This window comes from Mus musculus, chromosome 11 (assembly GCF_000001635.26).
Source record: "Mus musculus strain C57BL/6J chromosome 11, GRCm38.p6 C57BL/6J".
Taxonomy (NCBI): domain Eukaryota; kingdom Metazoa; phylum Chordata; class Mammalia; order Rodentia; family Muridae; genus Mus; species Mus musculus.
Window position 1 is genome coordinate 94,827,433 of NC_000077.6, and position 27,536 is coordinate 94,854,968.

A 27,536-nucleotide genomic window follows, 5' to 3' on the forward strand; every position below is an offset into this window, starting at 1 on the left:
GAGGAGCTAGGAGGGGTCTGCCTCTGCTATCACTCCAGAGGATTCATAGAGAGGAATGTGAAAGGAAGTGTTCCCTGACCAAACTCCAAGGAAGTCTAACCAAGTCTCATTCTGCAGGCTTTCTCCCCACCCTACCTTCCCCCAGAGGCTGTTTGTGGCTTGAATCTCTCTGAGTCCCATTCTTAATCAAGTTCTTGTGTCTCCAGAAAGCCCATCCCAGGAATAGAACAGGATCCAGAGAGCTTTTCAATTCATTTATTCAGTGCCCCCCATGCCCCAGGAAGCTGAAGGTCTATGCATTCACTCACATCTTGGCTGCTCTATCCTCCCAGCAGGTGCTCAGTGCAGTCAGTCACCACTGGAAGAAGATGGAAGTGTTTCCTCAGCCTCTATCCTTGTCTCCATGCCCACTTAGCTAGCAGCCAGTTGTGGAAACTTAGTGCCTGAGTTTTCTGCATTGCTATAGCGGGACAGTGAGGTCTTCTCTGCCCAGGCATGGTTGGAAGATGGCTCAGAGTCTGTGCAGTTCACTCTTCAATCTCTTCCAGGCACAGAAGTGCTGCTGTAAGATGTCAGAGCAAGCTGTCCAGTCAAAATTGGCAGTCCACTAGCAATAATCTCTCTTCATCTACTACAGCTACCCCCAATTCTTAAAAATGTCAGCAGTCTTAGTGTGGACAGAGATAATGGATACAGCTTAGCTCTCATGACAAAAGGGGAGGGTTCAGCAGTGTATAAAAACAATAAATTAAATCAAAGGACAAGAGACATGATGGGATAGGCAGTCATTCCAGGGTTCTGGGCTTGATCCGAGAGCTGTGTGTAAGGAAGCTCAAAGGGTTGCGTAGGCACGCCCTCTCATCTGGCCAGCAGGGCCCTCAGGCCTGAGGCTGTAGGGAGGAGGTGGTTCTGTGGGAGTTGGCATCTGAACAACCTGCAGGAGAAAAGGGATACTGGTTTTATTTAGGGTCTGGGTAAAGAATAACAATCATTGTTGGCAGAGCCCTCACCAATCTATTATCCCCTCTCCCAAGTCCATTATCCTCCCCACCCCCCAATTCCATTATTTCAACATGTTATGAAACACATTAGGTATTGGGACAGAAAGACCCACCTGACTGTAGGGTGGTGGGGGATCCAAGGAGGTAACCCAAATGCTCTCTAGGGGAGCAATGGAGGGCGGTTCTGGAGGAGTCTGATGATCAGATGTTCTGACGTCATGCTGTAGATCTGTGCACCTCAAATAGAAATGCCTCAGTAGGACACAGATGAACGAAACGAGTATAATGGCATACAGGATGATGTTCACAAGCCTAGGGTAGTAGGGGATGGTGTTGTCAGAAGTGTCCGGGCCATGCTCCCGTGCCATACCTCCTCCATCTTCTACCCCACCCTGATTCATGTGGACCCAGCCCTCAGTGAAGATGCCCAGAGTTGTGACCCTGGCCTTACCTAAAGCGGTTATTTTCAAGATCCCAGAACTTTCTTTCAGGGCAGCATCCATTGTCACAGCATGTGAATCCTTTGGTACAGTTTCTAGTCAGAACAAAAAGGCATGGGTAAATACTGAAGACATCAGAATGTCAAAAGAAAGGGTCCCTGCTTCTCAAGACACTTAAACCCTCAGGTTGCCAGCCACCCTTAGTGGGTGTGTGGTAACAATCTATCCCGGTTTCACTGGGAGAAATTAGGGTCTGGACTTGGGACCTGAGTTCAGAGTTCATCAGGGCAGTATGCCTTTCTACTCAGGCAGAATGGTGCTGACGCTGAACTTACATTGGAGGCAGGAGTGGGACATTGCTCATTTGACTCCTGCTCCCCGATCCAGCTAAGACAGGTTGGAGATTAGCAGCAGTTACAGACCTGCAGATCCATGGTTGGGTAAGCTGACAGGGGCTATGGTTTAGGCAAAGTGATATGAATTAGGTGACTGTCCCCTTAGCCAGGGCAGAATCTGAGCACACAGGTATCACCCCTGCCTTTACTGACAATTATTGACAAAGTCCCATACTTACAAGATGTCACATGTGTTTACAGTCTGTGGAAGAAAAAAAGACAGAGGTCAGAGCTCAAAGCCTGGGACTTGGGTCTCAGGTGTTAGACTGTTTGTCCAGCATGCAGATAAATCAGGTCGGTGTGGGGAAACCAGGGGTGTTGCCCATCATGACAGAACTCAAGAGGAGGCAGAACTCTTCAAGGCTACAGAGCCAGTTTGAGGCCAGATTGGGAAGTAGAAACCTTCTCAAAGAGAACTATTAGCAAGAGTCTGCTCAGACATTGTCCAGACACTGGGTACCAGATTCTCCTTCCTTCCAACTACCATAGCCAGAGTCAACACACACACACACACACACACACGCACACAGATTGGCATAGGAAGCCACCTTTAGTTGATCCTTAGCTTCAGAGCCCCCCAGAAAGCAGCCTAAATCTCCCACTGCTTCTACTCCCATGATCCAGTGTCATAGGTAGAGACAACTCTGGAAGTTCAATGAACATAATCAGGCCTTATTCATCCTCATGTCCCTGCTGGAAACCCCCTGCCCTGTATCCTAAAGCATTTTGAAGCATCTAAAATCTCCATACAGAATCCCATCCTGTTGATAGCAGTACTGTCTAAGCTCTTAATTAGGACTCTCTTCCCCCAGGTATCAAGGCAGCGCCCTCTCTGGCTACTTCACTTAGAACCATTGCCAGGTGTGGTCCTGCATGCCTTCAATCTCAGGAGTCCACAGCTTCTAGGGACTAGAAGCTCTAGACCCTCTCTCAACAAATAAAGTAGAGGAAGCCAGCTTTTGTCTTTGCTAACGATCATCACAATAGCATTTCTTTTGCTAAAGAAAAGACAATAGGACAGGTGACAGTCACAGCTGGGATCATTCCCTCTCCATGCTCTGTGCTTTGGTGAGGATGGATACAGTAAGCTAAGAACACAAGGGGCCCATAAACTCAGAACTAACTCTCTCTCTCTCTCTTTCATGGGCAGTATTATCTATATAATGAGACCATGTATCAAAAAAAAAGTTTATAGGTTTGATACACTGGACCAGGATTATTCTGTATTGCATTTTTTTTTTTTGTTTTGGTTTTTGGTTTTTGGATACAGGGTTTCTCTGTGTAGCCTTGGCTGTCCTGGAACTCACTCTGTAGACCAGGCTGGCCTCGAACTCAGAAATCCGCCTATCTCTGCCTCCCGGGTGCTGGGATTAAAGGTGTGTGCCTGTGTTGCATCTTAACCAGTTGGTCTGATCAGAATGGTTGGGGGCCTGAGGTTTAATAAACATGGATTGATTGGATCTGATTGGGAGGACTGACAGTGTCTATACTCGGGGCTGCAGAGAGGGGTCAACAAATGATGCAGAGGTCCCAGAATGGAAGTGTCTTGATCCTGGTCTTGACAAATACATTGCCATGCTCAGAGAATTACAGGTTTCAAACAGCCATGGACAGTGTTCTGGGGAGTGGACTTGGGACTTCACTTATGTCTGCCCGCCATAGCAGATTCTCAACCAAGTTGTAAATTTAATTTGAGTTGAGGCCAGCCTGGACTACAGAGCTCTAGGATAGCCAGGGCTACAGAAGCCATGTCTTGAAAATCAAAACAAACTAAAAAAAAGATTGCATTAAACAAAGGCTTGTTCTGACGACCTCTGAGGAAACCTGCCAACCCGAGACACTTAGAGATTATATATGAACAAGCACTCAATTCCTGCCCCCCTGGGATCAAGGTATGAGAACACACAGCCAGGCAGCCAGCTCTACTCTGAGATTGAATTCAAACTAATCATGGAAGTGGGAACCTCCACTTCCCTGGTACACAAACAGAAAAGTCCCAGAGAGGGACAATAAACTACACTCAAGTCACCAACCTTGGAAGAACAGGGAAGGAGAGACCCCTAACCCAGACAAGCAAGACCTCAGGTTCCTCAGCCTGACTCAGGGCTTAATAAGACATGCCAAGACTAAAACGGGGGTCACTGATCCTATTCAGGGCTGTGGTTGGGGCCAGCTCCCAGGTAGCAACACAGCCCTGCCAAGATAGGGGCCCAGATTTCCCTAGAGTCTCCCTGTGTTGTCCCTACCCCCAACTTTACCCAAACACAACAGACAGGAAGTTTCCAATTGCCTGTGGTTTAGGTAATTCCTGACAAGTTGAGGACTGGGTTCCTAGGCAGGCCTCTGCCCCATAGGGTCCTCAAAAGTCATAGAAGTCTCGCTTACCTCATTGAAGCTTACTCCTTGGAGACTGGAAAGCAGGCCAAAGGTCAAGGTGAGTGTGCCCCAGATCCAGGCGTCCAGCATCCTGTCAAGGGGTCCACTGATCTTCAGAGTGTAAGGACAGAGTGACAGGGCAGGGCCTTTTCCACTTCTCTCCACCTATAGGGCCAGCCTCAGGATAGGCCCAGAGTTAACACACTGGAGTTGGCTGGACCAGGGCTTCAAGCTGAACAGGAGCTCAGGGAAGAGAAGTGGAGAGGAGCTGGCCTTGCTTGAGTTTGAGGAACTGGGAGGTGGGAGGTTAGAAGACGTTGATTTGCAGCCTTGTAAGTTGGATGGAGGAGAGCACTGTGGAAGTCCCTCTGCTGGGCTGTGCTTAAATAGAGGATAGAACAGGGCGTGGTGACACAGCCTTTAATCCCATCAGGGAGGAGGCAAATCTCTGTGAGTTCAAAGCTACTACGATCTAATTAGCGAGATCCAATCCAGGCTAGATTCAATTTAAAAAAAAAAAAAAGAAAAAAAGAAAAGAAAAAAGAAAAAAAGGAAAAAAGGTCAAGTTGTAGTATGGCAAGCCTTTAAATCCCAGCATTCAGGAAACAGAGGCAGGTGGATCTCTGAGATTATCCTGGGCTACAGAGTGAGTTCCAGGACAGCCAAGGCTTCTCAGAGAAACCCTGTTTCAAAAAAACAAAATAAGTAAATAAACTTTGAGAGATGAGTTCACCACTGGAGAGCGCTGTACTTGCCCAGACACAAGAGAGACCGCAAAGGGAGGGAGGCAGAAATTCTAGGAAAGGCAGGCCAAGGCCCAAGAAGGATAACGGGAGGTGTGGCACATGAATGGAGCCATTCCTTTGTTCTTTGTCTAAGAGGTGGGGAAAAGACCCTGAATTTGGGAGGAAAAACTTTAGCACAGCATTCCCCACAATTCTGGGATAATAGTACCCTCTCTGGTTTGCAACAGTGTGGCATGTTGGGATGCTGTTACAGTTTCTTTCTGAATGAAGAAATATCGCGCTCAGGACTTTGTCCACTAGCCAAAAAGCCAACAGCCCTCAATGCGGGAGAGCAGGCCAGGTGGGATTCATGGTAGAACTCAGGCGGTCAGAGTATGGCCACCAGGTGGCAGCATCGGACAGCGCCGAGGTGTGCACAGGGACCTGGGACTTGACCTAAGAGGCTCTGGGGCCCCTTGTAAGAAAAACCCCTGGACAGGTGGATGCATGGTGACTGTCAAGTGGCAGCCAAGCTAGGGGAAAAGGGCGCAATGAGGTAGTGGATGATTCGCTGTCTGGTCTGGGGACACAGGAAGGTCGCCTTGGAGGCTCTGGTGTTAGTGTGAGGTGCATCTCATAGCTCCTGTTACCTGTCCACTCTAACTTGGCTCCTGGGAATCAGGCAGCTTCTTGGAGACTTCCTCTGGTTTCTGGTTCCCCTTTTCCCTGTCATACTGAGTGAGCTTCCAAGCCTCGCCTTTCCTGCCAGTCTGTTTTCCAATTTCAGTGTTTCACTGCCTCTCCAAAGGCACTCATTTGAGCCCTTCTGTTTTTCCTCCTGTTTTGCCCTATTATCCACTGCCAGTGGAAGAAGTCAGTTTTTGTTTTTGTTTTGCCCCCATTTCCTTGACTGCTTTGGTCCCTGCATTCCTGTGGCTCAGGGACCCTAGCTTGCTCATTGTCCTCTAAGGAATTGTCCTCTGGTCTCTCTCCCCCTTTCTGCCTCTGTTTCTCACTATCCCTTGGCCCTTTTTAGCGCTTAGCAACAGAACCTTCCAGAGCCAAGCCAAGTGCAATTGGGATGTGGCCCCTGAGAATTCCCTCTCTACTTGCAATCTCTGGTGACAGAGTCTAGGGAGAGAAAAGGGAGTAGGAGGGAGTATGCCACTTGCCAACACCCCTGTACTTAGTAATGGAGCCCATCTGAAGCCTCTTTCCCCCTGCTGAGGTGGACCCTGCTTGAGACAGTGCTAAAACTTCCCAACAACACTCACACTTGTGCCTCCTTTTTTTTTTTTTTTTTTCAAGATAGGGTTTCTCTGTATAGCCCTGGCTGTCCTGGAACTCACTTTGTAGGTCAGGCTGGCCTCGAACTCAGAAATCCGCCTGCCTCTGCCTCCCAAGTGCTGGGATTAAAAGTGTGCACCACCACGCCCGGCTCACTTGTGCCTCTTGAGTGAAATTGTTGCTAACTGGGAATTCTGGCCCTCCTCCCTCTGCCCAAATCCCACTGTCTCTGTCGCCATCTTGAGATATACTTCTATGGCCCTTCATTCCCTGCTGCCGGTCACCCTGTCCAGGCTGGTCTGGGTCTCCTCTGTAATTATGTCTCAGGAAAGATGAGAAGGTCAGGCATACTCAGTAGTTGAGAAGAGGGGTGGGGATGGCTGGGCTGGGGAACTGAAGGGAAGTAGCTAGTACCAGTGGCCCTGATGGGCAGAATGGGCTGGTGGTATTTCCTTTGAGTTTCTGGCATCCATCTAACCCAGATGTAGTGTTGCCAGAAGATGCCTGTGAGTGGGATTAAAGTTGTATTTAGATAATACTAATGTTTACTTGTGTGATGGTTTGTGTGTGCTGGGCCAGGAGAGTGGCACTATTGGAAGGTGTGGCCTTGTTGAAGTAAGTGTGTTATTGTGGTTTTGAACTTTGAGACCCTCATCCTAGCTGCCTAGAAGCCAGTATTCTGTTAGTTGCCTTCAGAAGAAGATGTAGAATTCTCAGCTTCTGCACCATCCCTGCCTGGATTCCACTATGTTCCTGGCTTGATGAAACTGGACTGAAACTTTGAACCTGTAAGCCAACCCCAATTAAATGTTGTTCATCTAAGAGTGGCCTTAGCCTTGGTGTCTGTTCACAGCAGTAAAATCCTAACTAAGACGGAAGTTGGTACCAGGAGTGGGGTAATGCTATGCTAGGACTGAGCATGCTTTTGTTTGAAAGAATGTGGGGTTTGGGACTTTGGATTTGGAAAGCAGTGGGGATGCTTTAAATTGGGCTGAACGGGCCATCCTAGTATGGATATGGAAGACTTTGTTATTGTGAATGGTTTGAACCGTGTAGACCTGGTCCAAGAGGTTTTCTTTTTTTCTTTGTTTCCTTTTTTTTTTTTTGGTAAAGATTTATTTTATTTATATGAGTATACTGTAGGTGTCTTCAGATGAACCAGAAGAGGGAATCAGATGCCATTACAGGTGGTTGTGAGCCAACATGTGGTTGCTGGGAATTGAACTCAGGACATCTGGAAGAGCAGTCAGTGCTGTTAACCGCTGAGCCATCTCTGTAGCTGCGCCTAAGAAGTTTCGGTGAAGAATTTAAATATATGGTACTTTGGTGAAGAATGGGGCTACTCTTTGCCCTTGTCTGAAGAGTCTGCCTGAGACTAAGGTGAAGAGACTCAGATTAATTGCATTGACAAAGGAAGTCTCAAAAAAAGCCCAGCAGAGACCTTGATCTCTGGTTTAGTCTCATGAAGAGCATTTTGAATGAGCATAGCAAGCTGAGAAAGAAAATATATAGAATATATGCTCCAAATATTAAAGGGGTACTAGTGAGTGAAATGGACCTGAATCCTATGTTCTAGGAGATAACAAACTAGGGAGTTGGGGGCAAGATCCTACCCAGCTAAATTTAGATCCAGGCGTGGTGATATAAATGTTTAATCCCAGGAGACAAAGCCAAACAGATCTCTGAGTTTAAGGCCAGCATGGGACAAAGCAGGTTCTAGGTGAAGAAAAGTTTAAACCCAGGCATGCAGCACACACCTTTAATTCCAGTATTACAGAGGACAGAGGCACGCAGATCTCTTAGTTCAAAGTCAATCTACAGAGCAAGTTCCAGGAAAGCCAAGCTTAGGTAGAGAGGGAGTTGGGAAACAGAAAGCTGATAATAGAAAAACGAGAGCCATGTTCCAGCCGCAGCAAGCAGCAGAACTGGGCAGCTTCAGCCATGTGGCTCTGGCTTTAAAGTGAAAAATAGAAAGGACTACTGGGACCATTGATGCTGGTTAGCTGGAGCTATGATATTAGCTGTGATTACGAAGAAACCCACATCACTGAGGTGAAATCTTCTGGGATGTGTTTCTGGAGAATACGAAGAAGTTGTTTTCCAAAGATAGTCAAGGTTGTACCTCAAGCTGTAGCTGTGCTTGGTAATGTGTAAGAGTCACCCAGGTGGTACTGGTTTTGAAGGAATGAAGGGGTCATGAAGAATAGCTGAGGCTTGGTACTCTGGAGGCCATGAAAGACCATTGGTGAAGGTACAGCCTCAGTTCTACTTGATGGCTCTGGACAGAAGGGTCATGCAAAGGATCTGAGGCTTGGCACCGTGAAGAGAGCCTCTGAGAGACCCTTGGTGAAGTCTAGTTGCAACGAAAGACCCCCCAGTAATGGAGATGCTAGTACCATGGGATGATCACCAAGAATAGCAGCAGCAGTGGAGTGGATCAACCTGAGCTTAGAGAAATGTACAGAGGGCAGAGCTGGAGCAATGATGCCAGCCTTTTGGTGGAGCCCAGAAAATCATGTGTCCATCCCAGACATTGAAAGGAGAAGATGTAACATTGAAGCTGTCTTGGAGACTGCAAGACTTTCCAGATGCAAGGGGGCCATAGGATATCTGCCATGATAAAGCTGCACACGAGGAATGGAAACAAACCAGAAAAGAAGCTTGTTGCAGTCAACAAAGATGAAAAAGGAGTTGGAGATCTGAACACTGCCTTGAAATCAGACATGAAGGTGCAGAGTTTGGAGTTTGCCCAGCTGGTCTCCTGTCTTACTTTGGGGATTACAGTTAAATGATTGGATGAACCTTAGAAGAGACTCTGAACTGTGGACTTTTAACATTGTTGAGAGTGCTATAAACTATGGAGACTATGTAAGTTGGACTAAATGTACTTTTTTTTACTATGTTATGGGTAGATATGGCCCCCATAGACTCATATGTTTGAACAAGCCTAAGAGGGCCAGGGAGTGGAATGTGATGGTTTGTATGTGATTGGCTCTGGGAGTGGCACTATTGGAAGGCATGGCCTTGTTGGACTACATGTGTCACTGTGGTTGTGAGCTTTGAGACTCCCATGTAGCTGCCTGAAAGCCAGTATTGTGCTAGCAGCCTTCAGATGAAGATGTAGAACTCCCAGCTTCTCTTACACCATGCCTGCCTGGGTGCTAAATGTTCTTATAAGAGCTGTCTTGGTCATGGTGTCTGTTGACAGAAGTTAAACAGTAACTAAGACAATTTGTTATGTGAATTTCAAAATTACCTTTTTTTCACCCCTTGGGAGAGAGGTTTCTCTCTGTAGCCCTGGTATCCTGAGGTTTCTCTGTGTAGCCCTGGCATTCTGGAACTCATTCAGTAGAGCAGGCTAGCCTCAAACTCAGAGATCTCCCTGCTTCTGCCTCCTGAATACTAGGGTTAGAGGCCACCACTTTGCCACTAAATAAAACCAACATAACAAATACTAAAATAGGTTATATGAAATTTGTAGTGTCTCAGAATTTACTTGATGAATTTCTGCTCACATTTAAAATGTCACAGAGATAGACATCGGAGAACAGCTGTTCCCTGCTTTGCCCTACAACTTTGAAAGAAGAAAGTGTGGTACCTACACTTGACTCAGCAGGCAGAGTCCACAGGGTCCCCAGAGGTTACCTCTGGCCTCCCAGGTTTTTTCCATGATATCAAATTGTCCCTCTATGTCCCTATCTGCACATAGGGTGGGGACGAGACAGGAAGCTGAAGATTCCTGCGTAGGACAAGAGCCCAAAGCCCTTGCCAGTGTTCATTAAGACTGAGGCTCAGCATTCAGTAGGAAAGTCAGATATGGAGCTCAGTGAGAGAGCTATTCTTTTTCTGTGTGGCCCTGGCTGTCCTAGAACTTGCTCTGAGGCCAGGTTGACCTTGATATCAGAGATCCACCTGCCTCTGCTTCCTGAGTGCTAGGATCAAAGGTGTGTGCCACCACTGACCAGCAGAGGATCTGCTGTTGTTCAGAGAGACAAGAGCCCCACCCAAGACTGCACCCCCACCCCACCCAGTGAGCTAGCCATGAGAGGGTGGCATGTGCATGCATGTATGCTGGGAAGCAGAGGCAAGAAGACCCAGAAAACTTCTGAAGTCTTTGTGTCTGCTCACGATTCCTCATCAAATTCTAGCCTGGGTTTCCCAACAGTGTCCCCATGCCTTCTGCACATCCACTCTTCTTTGCTGAAGGAGGAGTTCATTGTCTGTGGTTCCTCATAGGGTCTGGCTTTAAGGGCCTGGAGGTCAGCTGGTCACCCATGCCTTCTCAGAGAAGGCAGCTGGAGTCCAGTGTCCAGGAAGGCCAACTCACAGAGGACACGAGGGCTGAATCACAATTATAACCATGTAGGTTATAAGACCCCACAGGCAGCTCAAGTGACTACATCTCAGCCAGGGCCGGAGGGGTGGAGGGGCTACAGCTCTCTTGGAGGAACACACAGCTGGGTTTGGGAGAAGTGAGACCTTGCTTCTACCTGCTTAGCAGACGCTGGGGAGAAGAGCTGGGCTGTGTTCAGTTTCATCACTCAGCATTTTACCCTACCATCCCTTGCTTCTCCACATTCTAGTAAAACTACTCTGTATCGATGACACCTGATAGCACTGGGCTGTGATCTATTCCAAGGAGGTTGAATACTTGGCTTTAGTCAGGTTCTGCCTATAGGGGCAGTATTGAGTCATTTTAGCAAATATGCCACTTCTGGCTGGTGGGCTTTATGACCATAAGCCATGCAGTCTCTAACTCTCTGTAAATTCATTTGCAAAGGGAGAACTGAGGAGTTGGAGAGAAATGAAACGACACACACAGACTATGAAGGGGGGACACTGTGATGCCAAAGCTTTCAAGTTCAGACTCCATTTTAGAAAACCTGACCTAAGTTTGAACTCATGCACCCTAACAGGCTGGTACCTAGCATTGGTTTACAAGTTGCCCCCAAACAAAACCTGAGCCTAGCTCCAGTCACTAGGTGAGTCCCCAGCAAGACCAGAGTTTCCAGGTTATACCCTCTAACAAACCTGCACCCCAATCTTCCAATCTCACCACATGCCTAACGACCACCTATGCAGAAAGAAACAAGCTAAGTTTATGATATGACTCCCAGCACCAGTCAGTTATGTTAAAGGCCACAGGAGCTTTCCAACTAGATGCCTGCACACATACTCCCTGCTTGCTGCTTACTATAAAGCCTTGCCCTGATAGATATTCAGGGCACCCCCATCACCAAAGCCGTCCTGCATGACGGCAGTGTGTTGGGGTCCTGAGCTAAATCGAATAGAATAAAGATTCTGCTTTGAGTTGCATCAGATTGGTTCCCTGTGGGTTGTTTTTTTTTGGGGGGGGGTATCACTAACATTTCCCTGGCACAACAACATGAGTTGCTTAGTATACTGATTGATTTATACAAAACTGAATACAGTTCACATCTTCCTCCCCAGGGTCAGCTGGGCAGGCATAGGCAAGGTCTCTCTCCCCAACCCCAGTTCCCCAGTGTCCTGCAAACAGCAATAGCAAATAAACATGAGCTGATTTTGTTTGTGGCAGAATGAAGTACCCAGGAATGAAGGGACTTGCTTCTTTCCAAAGCTGCTACCTCTCTGTCCCTGTATACAGGCTTCAGGAGAAAAGTACTGTTGTCCCTGAATGGCTCAGCTGTCCCCTCTGCTGTTCAGAATGTGTTCTGCACCCCAGCTAAGGTCAAATTAGGAACAGTGACCTGTCTGGGAAGATGACTGGTACTGACAATGGCAAGAGGTGACACTGGGACACAGCCCTGAGATATCTCTCTCTCTCTCTCTCTTTCTCTCTCTCTCTCTCTCTTGCCTGCCCTCCCTCCCTCCCTCCTTCCCTCCCTCCCTCCCTCCCTCCCTCCCCCGCCTCTCTGGTGTGTGTGTGTGTGTGTGTGTGTGTGTGTGTGTGTGTGTGTGTGTGTGTGTTTGAATCCCATACTGGTGCAGCTCCACCATCTTCTGAGGTCTTCTCCCTCCAGTTATCTCTGGTGTGAGCAGGAGCCACAAGCCCAGGAAGAGGGTGAGGATAACACCATTTTCTTTTATTTCTCTCTGAAGTGAACTATCCACCAATTCTTGCTCTGACAATAAAATTCCTACAGTTTAAATAAAGCTCTTTCTTGGCCAGGAGGAAGAAGATCAGCATTCACTCAAATGGCCTTTGCCAGCATGAAAAGTTCTTGAGCCCAAGAAAACTGAGTAATTAAAAACAAACTTTTAGGGGCTGGAGAGATGGCTCAGCATTGAAGAGCACTGGATGCTCTTGCAGAGGATCAGGGTTCAATTCCCAGCACCGACTCAACAGTTCCCGACCATCTATACCTCCAGTTCCAGGGAATCTTAATCATTTTTGGAATCCAAGGGTACCAGGCACTTGGTGCACAGACATATGAGCAGTCAAAACACCCATACACAGAATATAATAATTATTATAATCGTAACAAAGCATTTTAAAACTATTAATGTCTAAAGTCAGTATAGCCACAGGAAGTCACAAGATGGGACAGCAGGCCAGCAGGTAACAGGACACACTTTCAATGCCTGTAATACAAACATTCAGGCTGACAGGGCAGGGCTGAGAATTCACATCAAGCACCTGGACCTTGAGTAAGCAGGGCCTGGCAGAGATCGCTTAGGGGACAGCACTTCCCACACAACTGTGGGGACTGAGTTTGATTCCCAGCACCCATGTAATGAACTGATTGTCATCCCATAAATGTATTAACCCAGTGATGATGGGTGGCTTCTTTTCCAGCCAGCTCATCTGAAATGGTGAACCCTGGTTTCAGTAAAAGGCCCTTTCTCCAAAATAAGTGAGTAAATAAATAAATGTATGTATGTAGAAGAGACTCTGGCATCTCCACAGCCCTCTGACCTCCACATGGAACATTGAGTGGACACACACATGCACAGCACACATGTGCACTGTCCCAGCTTCACGGCTGTGATCATAATCCTGACAGAAGCCCCTTGGAGGACAAAGGACTTCATCCTGCTTACAGCTAAGCTTATAGTTCATCCTGCAGGGAGGTTACAGTAGCAGGGGCTCTGCAGCAGCCGCTCCCATTTACAGCCAACAGCACAGAGAAAGGATTGCAGGTACAGAACAGAAGGTTCACAGTGGGCTGGGTGCCTGAGCATCCTCATATGGTTCCTGGAGCAATCCTGGACAGCTGCTGGTCTTCAGTCAACCTTTGAAGCCAGATGAAGCTGGTTCTAGTATAACTGAAGGAAGGAGTAGAGGCAGCAACAGGGTAGATGAACTGACCAGAGAGAGTGAAGGGCAAGAAAGTAGAAGGCAAGGCTCACTTCTTTCAGCTCTTATTTGTGGGCTGCTACAAGTAGGTGCCACTTGCTTTTTTGGGTCTTCACTCTCCAGTTAATACAAGAGAACTCACATAGTTCCAACCACAGGCTAGCATGATGTAACCAATCGTCATTGAGGCTCTGCCTGTGATTCCAGGCCATATCATGTTGACAAAAAGTAACAAAAAAATTATATACCCAACACTTACACATAAAACATACACACATATACAACACACAGACAACATGCACACAACACATACATACATAAAACATACATACATATACATACAAAACACACACATATATACACCAAGTCTCTCCACATGCCCAGCTTCTCCCACAGGTTACACTATTGTGTGGTGACTGATGGTTACAAGTTGTGTAAAATACCAACATCAGGAAACTACATGGGTACAAGCTATCTATAATTCTACTTTATTTTATGTCATATAGATCTCCCCCTTGACACATCGTTTCTCTTTTCATACTTGTGTAAGTTGTGTTTGTTTGTTCATTTGTTTGAGGAAAAGTATAACTATGTAACCCTGGCTGGCCTGGAAAACTATGTAGACCATGTCAACCAAGATGGCTTGAACTCACAGAGATCCACCTGCCTTCCTTTCCTAAGTGCTGGAATTAAATGCATGTACCACCAGGCCAGGTTCGCATCTAGAAACTCATGTAACCACTGCAGCAATTAAAATTCATGCTGACAGAATGAATCAGTATGCAGATCGAATTCCAGGACACCTAGGGCTAAACACAGACACACACACCCCACCCCCCAAAACCCCCCACACACTAAAAGCTGTCAAACTTCCTCAATGCTCTCTCTGGTACACACCCTGCTCAGTAGCACCCACTCCTGCACCTCTTAGTAATGTCTCCATCTCTGTCTCTTGGAGGAGACTGAAGCCCAGTTCTCCCAGTTGTCTAGATAATGAGGCAAGGCCACATTCCACCCATGTTGCTGTGGAATGAGGAGAAGTCAGCATTACCTTGGGATGAAGGAAAGGATGGCGGGATTTGAGGGTCCACTAGAACAGGAAAGCACTGTATTACAGAAGGATAAAGTGGTTTTCTTCTGTGGCCAACTCCTCAGCCCTTCAGGTGAGTTTGGGATTTTCAGTGTGAGCTGAGTGCTTTGGCCTTTTCCGGGTTTCCTTGAATGGCGATTATTCCCACTAGCCTGTTATAGGAGTCAGAGTTCTCTAGAGGAACAGAAATGATATAATGACTCTCTCTATATATATATATAAAAGGGATTTATTGGAATGGCTTCCAGGCTGGAGTTCAGCTAAGCTAACAATGGCTGTCTACCAATGGGGACTCCAAGAATCCAGTTGTCAGTCAGTCCACAAGGCTGGATGTCTCCACGGTCTTCAGTGTGCACCAAAATCCTGAAGAAGTAAAATCTAATGCCAATAAGGAATGAATTTGTTGTATCTTTCAGCCTCAGAAGATCTCTGTTAAGCTTGGGTCTAACTGCATCAATTAATTTAAGAAAAAAAAATCCCTCACAGGTGTACCCGGGCAGTTCGATTTTAATCAATCTCAGATGTAGCTCAGTTGACAACCAAGAACTATGTGGATGGTATGAGGGAGGTGGGAATGGACTTTAAGATATGCTGGTTTTGGTCCCTAAAAGGTTTACTTATTTTTATTTTATGTGGATTCTATATTTTGCCCACTTGTGCCCATAGGCATCACATGCCTTGGGACTGGTGTAGAGAATCAAAGTGAAGACCCAGGCAAGAGCAGCAGATGCTCTTAACCACTGAGCCATCTCTCCAGACGGCTAAATTCCTTTCTTGCCTTGTCAGCAATATCCAGGGGCTTGTGCTTGTGTTTCTCCTCCTCCTCCTCTTCCTCCTCTTCCTCCTGTTCTTCTTCCTCCTCTTCCCCTTCATCATCATCCTCCTTCTAACAATTATTTATTTATTTTATTTATAGGAGTATTGCCACTGTCTTCAGACATATCAGAAGAGAGCATTGGATTCCGTTATAGATAGTTGTGAACCGCCACTTGGTTGCTGGGATTTGAACTCAGGACTTCTAGAAGAGAAGTCAGTTCTGCTGAGCCATCTCTCCAGCCTCATTGCCTCAATCCTGGTATACAGAGGGAGTCTGGGACACACAGAGAAGCCCTTCTTGAGACGTTTTGTTTAATTTTTTTCATCCTCTCAGTTAACCACCTGGTCACTGCTCGTGGAAGCTCTCCTATCATCCTAGAATTGCTGGAGCAGGAACTGGAGATTAAACTCTGGCTTGCACATACTAGGCATATTCTCTACTCCTGAGCTATGTTCTCAGCCACCCTCCCCACCATGACTTTAACTCATTGTAACTCAGGCTAGACTCAGATCTGTAATCCTCCTGTCTCAGATTCCTGACTAACTTCATACTACACCAAAGTACTGTCTCTTCTGAATCTTAATAGAAATGCAAAGAAAGAACACAAACACACACACCTTTATAAAAACGTAATGATTAAGTTTATTTCACAAAGCTGGTCTTTTTTCCCAATAAATAGACCCAATGTAGGTTGGCATGACAGATCCTTCATCCTTAGAGGATGGATGATCAGTGTATGTGCATGTCTGACAGAACAAGCTCCCATAGGTCAATGGATGTGGACCATCATTTCACTACTATATATTCTATAGTCTGCATTTTTGTGAGCTTTGGTGTGTGGGCCTCTCTGCAGGCTTCTCCTTAAAGGTGACTCTGTGCCTGGTCTCATTCTGGATCCCCAGGACAGAAATATTACAGTAGTGGCTTTATAAATATTGGAGGAATGGAGAGTACAAGGTCACCTCTGAAAATGTGACATCTCTTCACTCTCACCCAGAGGAGTGACTATACTGTGTGGGTATATACTAATCCAGGGGACTTGAGATATGGCTCAGTGGTTAAGAACACTGGCTGCCCTTCAGGACCTGGGTTCGATTCCCAGCACCCACATGGCAGCTTAAAATCATCTGGAACATCAGATCTAGGGGAACGTTCTGTGCATCTCACAGAACACAGATGCACATTTTAAATATAATAAAATATGTCAGCCACTGAAATTCAGGAAAGCTGCTCTCTTCAGGCCATACCACTGAGTTAAAATCTCTCCACCATCATCAATATCAGGTAGGTGACAAGCAGACAGAGGTGACCTCCTCAGATGGGGAAAAGCCCAGTTCTCAGAGCCTGAATTTAGCTGGAATCCCTGTCCTGTCCTCTTCTGTGGTGGCCCAGGGATGAGTATTCTTGAAAATCCTGAATTTGAAGTCACTCTGGTCTACAGAGGGAATCCAGGACAGTCACAGCTGGCCTGCCTGCACACCTAAGCAGTGAGTTTTAATGGTGTTGTCTGAAGGGTAAGATTGCTCTCCAGCCCTCTGGAGCACACAGAATAAAGACAGGGATAAGATGCCAAGGCAAGGGCACCCAGAACTGTCTTCAGTCCATCAATTCTATCACAACAGTCCAGGTTCCAAGCTGTCCTCAGTCCCTAAGGCACAGGACAAAACCTTCTTCCCTTCAGGAGTCAAGTTTGGCCTGGGTTTAGATGTAGAGCCTGGAACCCAGGCTCAGCAGGATGAGGAGCAAGGTGGGGTCGGCCTCTGTAACCACCCCAGGGGATTCCTAGAGAGGAATGTGGAAGGAAGTGTTCCCTGGCCAGACTCCAAGGAAGTCTAACCAAGTCTCATTCTGCAGGCTTTCTCCCCACCCTACCTTCCCCCAGAGGCTGTTTTCTGGCTTGTATCTCCCTAAGAGTCCCATTCTTAATTAAGTTCTTGTCTCCCCAGAAACCAGGTCCCAGGCATAGAACAGGATCCACAGAGCTTTTCAGTTCATTTCTTTATTGTCACCAAGGACCCAGGGAGGTGAAGGTGTATTCATTCATTCACATCTTGGATGTTCTGTCCTCCCTTCAGGGGGTCAGTGCAGTCAGTCACCACTGGAAGAAGATGGAAGGGTTTCCTCAGCCTCTGACCTTGTCTCATCACCACTTAGCAGCCAGCCATTGAAACTTAGTCCCTGTGAGTTTTTTGTTTTTTTTTTTTTTTTCGTTTTTTCATTGCTATAGAGGAGCAGTGAGGTCCTCTCTGCCCATGTATGGTTGGAAGATGGCTCAGAGTCTGTGCAGTTCAGTCTTCAATCTCTTCCAGGCACAGAAGTGCTGCTGTAGGATGTCAGAGCAAGCTGTCCAGACAAGATTGGCAGTCCACTAGCAATGATCTCTCTACATCCACGACAGCCAACCCCAGTTCTTAAAAAAGTCAACAGCCTTAAGTGTGGGATGGAGATCATGAATCCAGCTTAGCTCTCAGGACAAAAGGGGAGGGGTCTCACTGCATAAAAACAATAAATTAAATCAAAGGACAAGAGACATGATGGGATAGGCAATCATTCCAGGGTCCTGGGCTTGATCCAAGAGCTGTGTGTGAGGAAGCTCAAAGGGTTGCGTAGGCACGCCCTCTCATCTGGCCAGCAGGGCCCTCAGGCCTGAGGCTGTAGGGAGGAGGTGGCTCTGTGGGAGGTGTCATCTGAACAACCTGCAGGAGAAAAGAGATACTGGTTTTATTTAGAGTCTGGGTCAAGAATGACAATTATTGTTGGCAGAGCCCTCACCAATCCATTATCCTCCCCACCCCACAATCCATTATTTCAACATGTTGAAAAGCCAGCTATGAAACACATTAGGTATTGGGACAGAAAGACCCACCTGACTGTAGGGTGGTGGGGGATCCAAGGTGGTGACCCTAATGCTCTCCAGCGGAGCAATGGAGGGCGGTTCTGGAGGTGTCTGATGATCAGATGTTCTGACACCATGCAGTAGATATGTCCGTTTGAAATAGAAGTGCCTTATTGTGCCACAGATGACAAACAAAAGGGCCCACAGGATGAGGTCCACAATCCTAGCAAGGGGGGGATGGTGTTGTCAGAAATGCCCAGACCATGCTCCCATGCCATACCTCCTCCATCACCCACCCCCACCCTGTTTCCCAAGGACCCAGCCCTCAGTGACGATGCCCAGAGTGGAGACCCAGGGCTTACCTAAAGTGGTCATTTGCAAGATCTGAGAGCTCTCTTTCTGGGCAGCATCCATTGTGACAGCATGTGAATCCTTTGGTACAGTTTCTAGTTAGAACAAACAAGCATGGGTAAATACTGAAGACATCAGAGTGTCAAAAGAAAGGGTCCCTGCTTCTCAAGACACTTAAACCCTCAGGTTGCCAGCCACCCTTAGTGGGTGTGTGGTAACCATCTATCCAGGGTTCACTGGAAAGAATTGTGGTCTGGACTTAGGACCTGAGTTCAGAGTTCATCAGGGCAGTATGCCATTCTTCCTTAGGCAGAATGGTCCTGATGCTGAACTTACATGGGAGGCAGGAGTGGGACATTGATCATTTGACTCCCACTCCCTGCTCCAGCTATGAAAGGTTGGGTATTAGCAGCAGATACAGACCTGCAGACCCCATGGTGGTTGGGTAAGCTGACAGGGGCTATGGTTCCAGAAAAAGTGATATGAATTAAGTGTCTGTCCCCTTATCCAGGGCAGAATCTGAGCACACACCCATCCCCCGCCCCCACGCCTTTACTGACAATAACTGATAAAGTCCCATACTTACAAGATGTCACATGTGTTTGCAGTCTGTGGAAGGAAAAAGACAGAGGTCAGAGCTCAAATCCTGGGAGTTGGATCTCAGGTGGTAGAGTGTTTGTCCAGCATGCAGATAAATCAGGTAGGTGTGTGGAAGCCAGGGGTGCTGTCTGTCATGACAGATGTCAAGAGGAGGCAGAACTATTCAAGGCTACAGAGCCAGTTTGAGGCCAGATTGGAAAGTAGAAACTCCCACAAAGAGTACTGGAGGCAAGTGTCTGCTCAGACATTGTCCGGACTCTGGGTACCAGATTCTCCCTCCTTCCAACTACCATGTCCAGGATCAACAACTGGAACCTTCCTCTGCCTCAGCATGTGCCGAGATTAATGGAACAAATTGCCAGGCAAGGTCCTTCAGCCTTTTTTATTGAGAGAAGCAAGGGCCTCACTGTGTTGACCTGGCTAGTCTGGAATTCAGAGGTCTACCTGTTTCTATCTCTAGACTGCTGGATTAAATATGTGGACCACTACACCTAGCACACACACACACACACACACACACACACACACACACACACACATACTCACTCACTCTCACACACACACATTCACACTCACACACACAGCGATTGGCCTAGGAAGCCAACTTTAGTCGATCCTTCAAGCCCACCAGAAAGCAACCTAAATCCCCTACTGCCTGTGCCCCCATGATCCAATGTCATAGGTAGAGACAACTCTGAGAGTTCACTAAACATAATCAGGCCTTATTCACCCTCAGATTCTTGCTGGAACCCCCTGCCCTGCATCCTTCCGTATTTTGAGGCACCCAAGGTCTCCATACAGAATCCTATCCTGTTGATAGCGGTACTGTCTAAGCTCTTAATTAGGCCTCTCTTCCCCCGGGTATCAAGGCATTGCCCTCTCTGGCTACTTCATTTAAAACCATTGCCAGGTGTGGTCCTGCATGCCTTTAATCTCTGGAGTCCACAGCTTCTAGGGCAGCCAGAACTAGGCCCTCTCTCAACAAAAAGTATAGGAACCCAGCTTTTGACTCTGCTGATGATCCTCACAATAACATTTCTTTGCTAAAGAAAAGACAAAAGGACAGGTGACAGTCACTGCTGTGATCATTCCCTCTCCATGCTCACAGTTGCTCTGTTCTTTGGTGAGGATGGATACAGTAAGCTAAAAACACAAGGGGCCCATAAACTCAGAACTCAGTCTCTCTCTCTCTCTGTCTCCCCCTCTCTCTCCCTCCCTCCCTCTCTCCCTCTTTCTCTCTCTCTCTTCCTCCCTCCCTCCCTTTCTCTCCCTCCCTCCCTCTTCTCTCTCTCTCTCTCTCACACACTCTTCCATATATCCAACTCTTATCATAGATCATATTGGTTTTTCAAGACTGGGTTTCTCTGCCTATCCTGGAATTTGTTCTGTACCAGGCTGGCCTAGAATTCAGATCCATCTTCCTTTGCCTATGGACTGCAAAGATTAAAGATCTCTGCTAACACCACTGGGCTCCTATACTACCTACATTTAAACAGTGGTTAGGCTAGACGTAGTGGACCCTGCCTTTAATTCCAATGATGAGGTACCAAGACAGATCTCTGTTGAATTCATGGGTAGTATAATCTATATAGTGAGTCCATATATATATATAAAAAAGGTTGACAAGTTTGATAAACTGAACCAGGATTATTCTGCGTTGCATCTTAACCAGGTGGTCTGATAAGGATGGTTGGGAGCCTAAACATGGATTGATTAGATCTGATTGGGAGGACTAACAGTGTCTATACTTGGGGCTGCAGAGAGGGGTCAACAAAAGATGCAGAGGTCCCAGACGGGAAGTGTCTTGATCCTGGATTCACTCATGCATGGTCTTGGATGGAGAACGACAGGCTCCCAACAGCCAGGGGACACTGTTCTGGGGAGCAGACTTGGGACTTCACTTATGCCTGCCCGCCATAGCAGATTCTCAACCAAGATTGTAAATTTAATCTCTGAGTTGAGGCCAGCCTGGACTACAGAGCTCTAGGATAGCCAGGGCTACCGAAGCCCCATCTTGAAAAACAAAACAAACTAACAAAAAGACTGTATTGAACAAAGGTTTGTTTAGAGCATCTCTGAGGAAAACCTGCCAACCCAAGACACTTAGAGATCTTACACGAACAAGAGCTCAAATCCAACCTCCCTGGGATCAAGGTATGAGAACACACAGCCAGGCAGCCAGGTCTACTCTGAGATTGAATTCAAACTAATCATAGAAGTGGGAACCTCCACTTCCCTGATACACAAACAGACAAGTCCCAGGGAGGGACAATAAACTACACCCCAAGGTAACCAGACATGTTGGAACAGGATAGGAGAGACCCCTACTGGGCTTAATAAGACATGCCAAGACTAAAATGGGGGTTACTGATCCTATTCAGGGCTGTGGTTGGGGCCAGCTCCCAGGTAGCAACACAGCCCTGCCAAGACAGGGGCCCAGGTTTCCCCAGAGTCTTCCTGCATTGTCCCTACCCCCAACTTTCCCTAAACACAACAGACAGGAAGTTACCAATTGTCAGTGGCTAAAGTAATTCCTGACAAGTTAAATTGGGGACTGGGTTCCTAGGCAGGCCTCTGCCCCTAGGGTCCTCAAAAGTCACAGAAGTCTCGCTTACCTCGTTGGCGCTTACTCCTTGGAGACTGGAAAGCAGGCCAAAGACCAAGGTGAGTATGCCCGGGATCCAGGCGTCCAGCATCCTGTCAAGGGGTCCACTGATCTTCAGAGTGTAAGGACAGAGTGACAGGGCAGGACCTTTTCCACTTCTCTCCACCTATGGGCCCAGCCTCAGGATAGGCCCAGAGTTAACACACTGGAGTTGGCTGGACCAGGGCTGCAAGCTGAACAGGACCTCAGGGAAGAGAAGTGGAGAGGAGCTGGCCTTGCTTGAGTTTGAGGAACTGGGAGGTGGGAGGTTAGAAGAGGTTGATTTGCAGCCTTGTAAATTGGATGGAGGAGAGCACTGTGGAAGTCCCTCTGCTGGGCTGTGCTTAAATAGTGGATAGAACAGGGTGTGGTGACACAGCCTTTAATCCCATCTGGGAGGTGGCAAATCTCTGTGAATTCAAAGCTAGTATGATTTTATAGTGAGATCCAATCCAGGCAGGATTAAATTTTAAAAAGAAGCTGGGCGTGGAGGCGCACGCCTTTAATCCCAGCACTTGGGAGGCAAAGGCAGGCGGATTTCTGAGTTCGAGACCAGCCTGGTCTACAGAGTGAGTTCCAGGACAGCCAGGGCTATACAGAGAAACCCTGTCTCAATAAAACAAAAACAAAAACAAACAAACAAAAATTTTTAAAGAAGAAAAGGAAAAAACAAAAAACAAAAAAGGCCAAGTTGTAGTATCGCAAGCCTTTAAATCCCAGCATTCACAAGCAGAGACAGGTGGATCTCTGAGATTATCCTGGTCTACAGAGTGAGTTCCAGGACAGCCAAGGCTTCTCTGAGAAACCGTATCTCAAAAAAGCAAAATAAGGCTGGAAGTGGTGGCTCACGCCTTTGATCCCAGCACTCGGGAGGCAGAGGCAGGCAGATTTCTGAGTTAAAGGCCAGCCTGGTGAGTTCCAGGAAAGCCCGGGCTATACAGAGAAACCCTGTCTTGAAAAACCAAACCAAACCAAAAACAAAAACAAAAACAAAAACAAAAAACAAAATAAGTAAATAAAGTTTGAGAGATGAGCTCACCACTGGAGGGCGATGTACTTTCCCAGATAAAAGAGAGGCAGCAAAGGGAAGGAGACAGAGATTGTAGGAAAGGCAGGCCAAGGCACAAGAAGGATAATGGGTTGTGTGTCACATGAATGGAGCCAAGCCTTTGTTCTTTGTCCAAGAGGTGGGGAAAAGACCCTGAATTGGGGAGGAAAAACTTTAGCACAGCATTCCCCACAATTCTGGGATAATAGTACCCTCTCTGGTTTGCAACAGTGTGGCATGTTGGGATGCTGTTACAGTTTCTTTCTGAATGAAGAAAAATCCAGGCTCAGAACCTTGTTCACTGTGGCCAAAAAGTCAATAGCCCTCAAAGGGGGTCAGCAGGCCAGGTGGGATTCATGGTATTACTCAGGGGGTCAGAGTATGGCCGCCAGATGGCAGAATGAGTCAGTGCCAAGGTATGCACAGGGGACCCTGGGCTTGACCTAAGAGGCTCTGGGGCCCCTTGCAAGAAAGCAGGCCAGATAGGTGGATGCATGGTGACTGTCAAAAGTGGAAGAGAGACATGTTGCAGGCAAGCTAATAAATGGAGTAATGAGGTAGTGGGTAGGTCACTGTGTTGTTTAGGGACACAGAAATGTCGCCGTTGGAGGCACCTCACATCTCTTGTTTGTTACCCGTCCACTCTCAAGACTACTGGGAAAAAGACGATGTCTTGGAGACCTCCCATGACTTCTGGTCCCCCTTATCCCTGTCAGACTGACTGACTCTCTAGCCTCACCTTTGCTCCCAGTCTCTATTTTCCAATGTCAGTGTCTCCCCAACCTCCAAAGAAACCCATTTGCCCCTATCCCCCCGTTTTTCTTCCTGTTTCTATCACCCACCGTAGGTCACTGGAACAAGACTGATTTGGTTTTGGTTTTCCCGAATTTCCCTGACTACTTTGGTCCTCACACTCCTGTGGCTCAGGGACCCTCGCTTGCTCATTCTCCTCTAAGGAATTGGCTTCTGGTCTCTCTCCCTGTTTCTGCCTCTGTTTCTCATTATCCCTTGGCCCCTTCTAGCACTTAACAAGAACCTTCCAGAGCCAAGCAATGTGCAACTGGTATGTGGCCCCTTGGAATCTCCTCTCTACTGGCAATCTCTGAAACTGAGTCTAGGGAAAGAAAAGGGGGTAGGAGGGAGTATGCCTCTTTCCAACCCTCCTGTAGTTAGTAATGGAGCCCAACTGAAGCCCCCTCTGCCCAGGAGGATCCTGCTTGGGACAGTGCTAAAACTTCCCAACAACACTCACACTTCTGTCTCTTGAGTGAAATTGTTGCTTGGACTTAGACTTCTGGCCCTCCTGCCTCTACCCAAGTCCCACTGTCTCTGTCTGCATCCTGAGATATACTTCTATGGCCCTTCATTCCCGGCTGCCTGCCACCCTGCCCAGGCTGGTCTGGGGTTTCCTCTATAAATATGTCTCAGGAAAGACAAAAAAGTCAGGCACACTCAGTAGTTGAAAAGAGGGGTAGGGATGGCTGGACTGAGAAACTGAAGGGAAGTAGCTAGTATCTGTGGCCCTGATGGGCAGAATGGGCTGGTGGTATTTCCTTTGAGTTTCTGGCATCCAACTAACCCAGATGTAGTGTTGCCAGAAGAAAGGGGGAAGATTAAAGTTGTATTTAGAGGTCCTGGAGAGATGGCTTGGCGGTTAAAAGCACTGATTGCTCTTCCAAAGGTCCTAAGTTCAAATCCCAGCAACCACATTGTGACTCATTACTATCCATAATGGGATCTGATGCCCTCTTCTGGAGTGTATGAAGACAGATACAGTATACTTACATATAATAAATAAATAAATAAATAAATAAATAAATAAATAAATCTTTTGGTTAGAATGAGCTGGACCCAAGCAGGCTGTGCCAGAAAGAGAAGAAAAAGTGTCTGAAGACAGCTACAGTGTACTTATATCTAATAAATAAATACATATTTTAAATAGATGAATAAAGTTGTGTTTAGATCATACTAAAGTTTACTTGTGTGATGGTTTCTGTGTGCTTGGCTCTGATAGTGGCACTATTGGAAGATGTGGCCTTATTGGCATAGGTGATTCACTGTGGTTGTGGGCTTTGAAACTCCCATTTAGCTGCCTGGAAGCCAGTATTCTGCTAGCAGCCTTCAGATGAAGATGTAGAACTCTCAGCTTCTCCTGCAGCATGCCTGTCTAGGTACTGCCATGTTCCTGTGTTGATGATAATGGACTGAACGTGTAAGCCAGCCCCAGTTAAATGTTGTCCTTATAAGAGTTGCCTTGGTCATGGTGGCTGTTCACAGCAGTAAAACCCTAAGACAACTTTTTTCTTTTTCTTTTCTTAAAAATTTATTTATTTATGAATACAGTATATCTGTCTTCAGACACAGTAGAAGAGGGCATCAGATCCCATTACAGATGTTTATGGCCATCACGTGGTTACTGGGAATTGAACTCAGAGCCTCTGTAAGAGCAGTCAGTGCTCTTAACAAAAGAGCCATCTCTCCAGCCCCTAAGACAACTTGTTTCTGAAAGTGAAAATTATTTCTTTTTCTTAAGACAGGGTTTTTATGTGTATCACTGGTATCCTGGAACTCACTCAGTAGATCAGGCTGACCTTGAACTCAGTTATCTGCTTGCCACTGCCTCCTGAATATTAGGATTACAGGCCACCGACATACCTCTAAATATAACCAACATAACCAATAAGTGTTAAAATATATTATGTGAAATTCAAAGTGTCTCAGTATTTACTTGGTGTGTTTGGCTCAGCTTACATTTAAAATGTCACAGAGATAGACACTGGAGAACAGCTGTTCCCCCCTTTGCCCTGTAACTTCTGAAAAGAAAGTGTGGTACCTACACTTGACTCAGCAGGCAGAGTCCACAGGGTCCCTGGAAGTTGCCTCTGGCCTCCCAGGTTTTTTCCATGATACCAAATTGTCCTTCTGTGTCCCTATCTGCACATAGGGTGGGGACGAGACAGGAAGCTGAAGATTCCTGCAGAGAACAAGAGCCCAAGGCCCTTGCCAGTGTTCATTAAGACTGAGGCTCAGCATTCCTATAGCAGAAGTGAGGGCAACTCTTTCTCTGTGTAGCCATGGTTGTCCTAGACCTTGCTTGCAGTCCTGCTTAGCCTTGAGATCAGAGATCCACCTGCCTCTGCTTCCTGATTGCTAATATCAAAGGTGTGTGCAATGACTGCCCCGTCAGAGGATCTGTCATTGTTTAGAGAGACAACGGCCCCACTCTAGGACTGCACCCCCAGCCCATTCAGTGAGCTAGCCATAAGAGGGTGGCATGTGCATACATGTATGGATATCCTCTTGCATGCTGGGAAGCAGAGGCAGGAAGACCCAGAGAACTTCTGAAGTCTTTGTGGTGCTCTGGATTCCACACCAAATTCCAGCCTGGGACTCCTAAGAGTGACAAAGTCCCCGTGCCTTCTGCACATCCACTCTTCTTTGCTGTAGGAGGAGTTGATCATCTGTGGTCCCTCATAGGGTCTGGCTTTAAGGGCCTGGAGGTCAGCTGGTCACCCACGCCTTCTCAGAGAAGGCAGCTGGATTCCAGAGGCCAGGAAAGCCAACTCACAGAGGACATGAGGGCTGAGTCAAAACTATGACCATGCAGATTCAGAGATCCCACAGGTAGCTCAAGTGACTACATCTCAGCCAGGGGCCACTGCTGCTCTCTTAGAGGAACACCCACCTGGGCTTGGGAGAAGGGAGACCTTGCCTATACAGCCAGGCCAGGTTCACATCTGGAAATATATGTAGCCACTGCAGCAATTAAAATTCATGAAGACAGGATTGTTGAGCATTCGGTGCAAGTTCCAGGACAGCCAGGGCTATACTTGCACACACACACACACACACACACACACACACACACACACACTGATTCAAAGCTGTCAGACTTCCTCAACACTCACCCTCCCCAGTAGCACCCACTGTTGCACCTCTTAGTAATGTCTCCATCTCTGTCTCTTGGAGGAGACTGAAGCCCAGTTCTCCTAGTTGTGTGCTCTCTCCCCGGTTTGTCACTGATAACGAGGCAAGGCCACATTTCACCCATGTTGTTGTGGAATGAAGAGAGGTCAGAATTCCCTAGGGATGATGAAAGGAAGAAAGGATTCAATGGTCCACTAAGACAGGAAAGCACAAGCCGGGCGTGGTGGCACACGCCTTTAATCCCAGCACTTGGGAGGCAGAGGCAGGTGGATTTCTGAGTTCAAGGCCAGCCTGGTCTATAGAGTGAGTTCCATGACAGCCAGAGCTACACAGAGAAACCCTGCCTCGAAAAAACAAAAACAAAAAACAAAAGACAGGAAAGCACTGTATTACAGAAGGATAAAGTGGTTTCCCTCTGTGACTGACTCTTCAGCTCAGGTGAGTCAGGGATTTTCAGTGTGAGCTGAGTGCTTTGGCCTTTTCCAGATTTCCTTAGATGGGGAAAGTTCCCACCAGCCCTTTATAGGAGTCAGAGTTCTCTGGAGGAACAGAAATGATATAACAACTCTCTCTATATATATAGAAAAGGGATTTGTTGGAATGGCTTCCAGGCTGGAGTTCAGCTAAGCTACCAATGGGGACTCCAAGAATCCAGTTGTCAGTCAGTCCACAAGGCTGGATGTCTCCACTGGTCTTCAGTGTGCACCAAAATCCTGAAGA

The 27,536-nt window shown here is 47.1% G+C and overlaps 2 protein-coding genes across 4 annotated transcripts; both read right to left on the reverse strand.

Annotated features, from left to right (window-relative positions):
- Positions 1–246: 246 nt before the first annotated feature.
- Gm11543 (predicted gene 11543) lies at positions 247–4,554 on the reverse strand. 3 transcript variants are annotated; one of them, XM_006534610.2, is made up of 5 exons: positions 4,222–4,554; positions 2,016–2,038; positions 1,453–1,536; positions 1,115–1,238; positions 247–934 (listed from the first exon to the last, which is right to left on the reverse strand). In XM_006534610.2, exons 1-5 carry the CDS (start codon positions 4,300–4,302, stop codon positions 833–835), a joined length of 414 nt encoding a protein of 137 aa, XP_006534673.1. In that variant the 5' UTR covers positions 4,303–4,554; the 3' UTR covers positions 247–832. The 3 variants fall into 3 exon arrangements, with proteins under 3 accessions (XP_006534673.1, XP_980150.2, XP_011247675.1); XM_975056.4 differs by having other exon boundaries at positions 1,115–1,313; XM_011249373.3 differs by lacking the exons at positions 2,016–2,038; positions 4,222–4,554 and adding an exon at positions 1,777–1,908 and having other exon boundaries at positions 1,115–1,313.
- Positions 4,555–17,398: 12,844 nt separating this feature from the next.
- On the reverse strand, positions 17,399–22,161 carry Gm11544 (predicted gene 11544). Its single transcript, NM_001205037.1, has 5 exons — positions 21,813–22,161; positions 19,184–19,206; positions 18,609–18,692; positions 18,277–18,469; positions 17,399–18,106 (listed from the first exon to the last, which is right to left on the reverse strand). The coding sequence occupies exons 1-5, from the start codon at positions 21,891–21,893 to the stop codon at positions 18,005–18,007; spliced, it is 483 nt and encodes a 160-aa protein (NP_001191966.1). The 5' UTR covers positions 21,894–22,161; the 3' UTR covers positions 17,399–18,004.
- Positions 22,162–27,536: the final 5,375 nt, after the last annotated feature.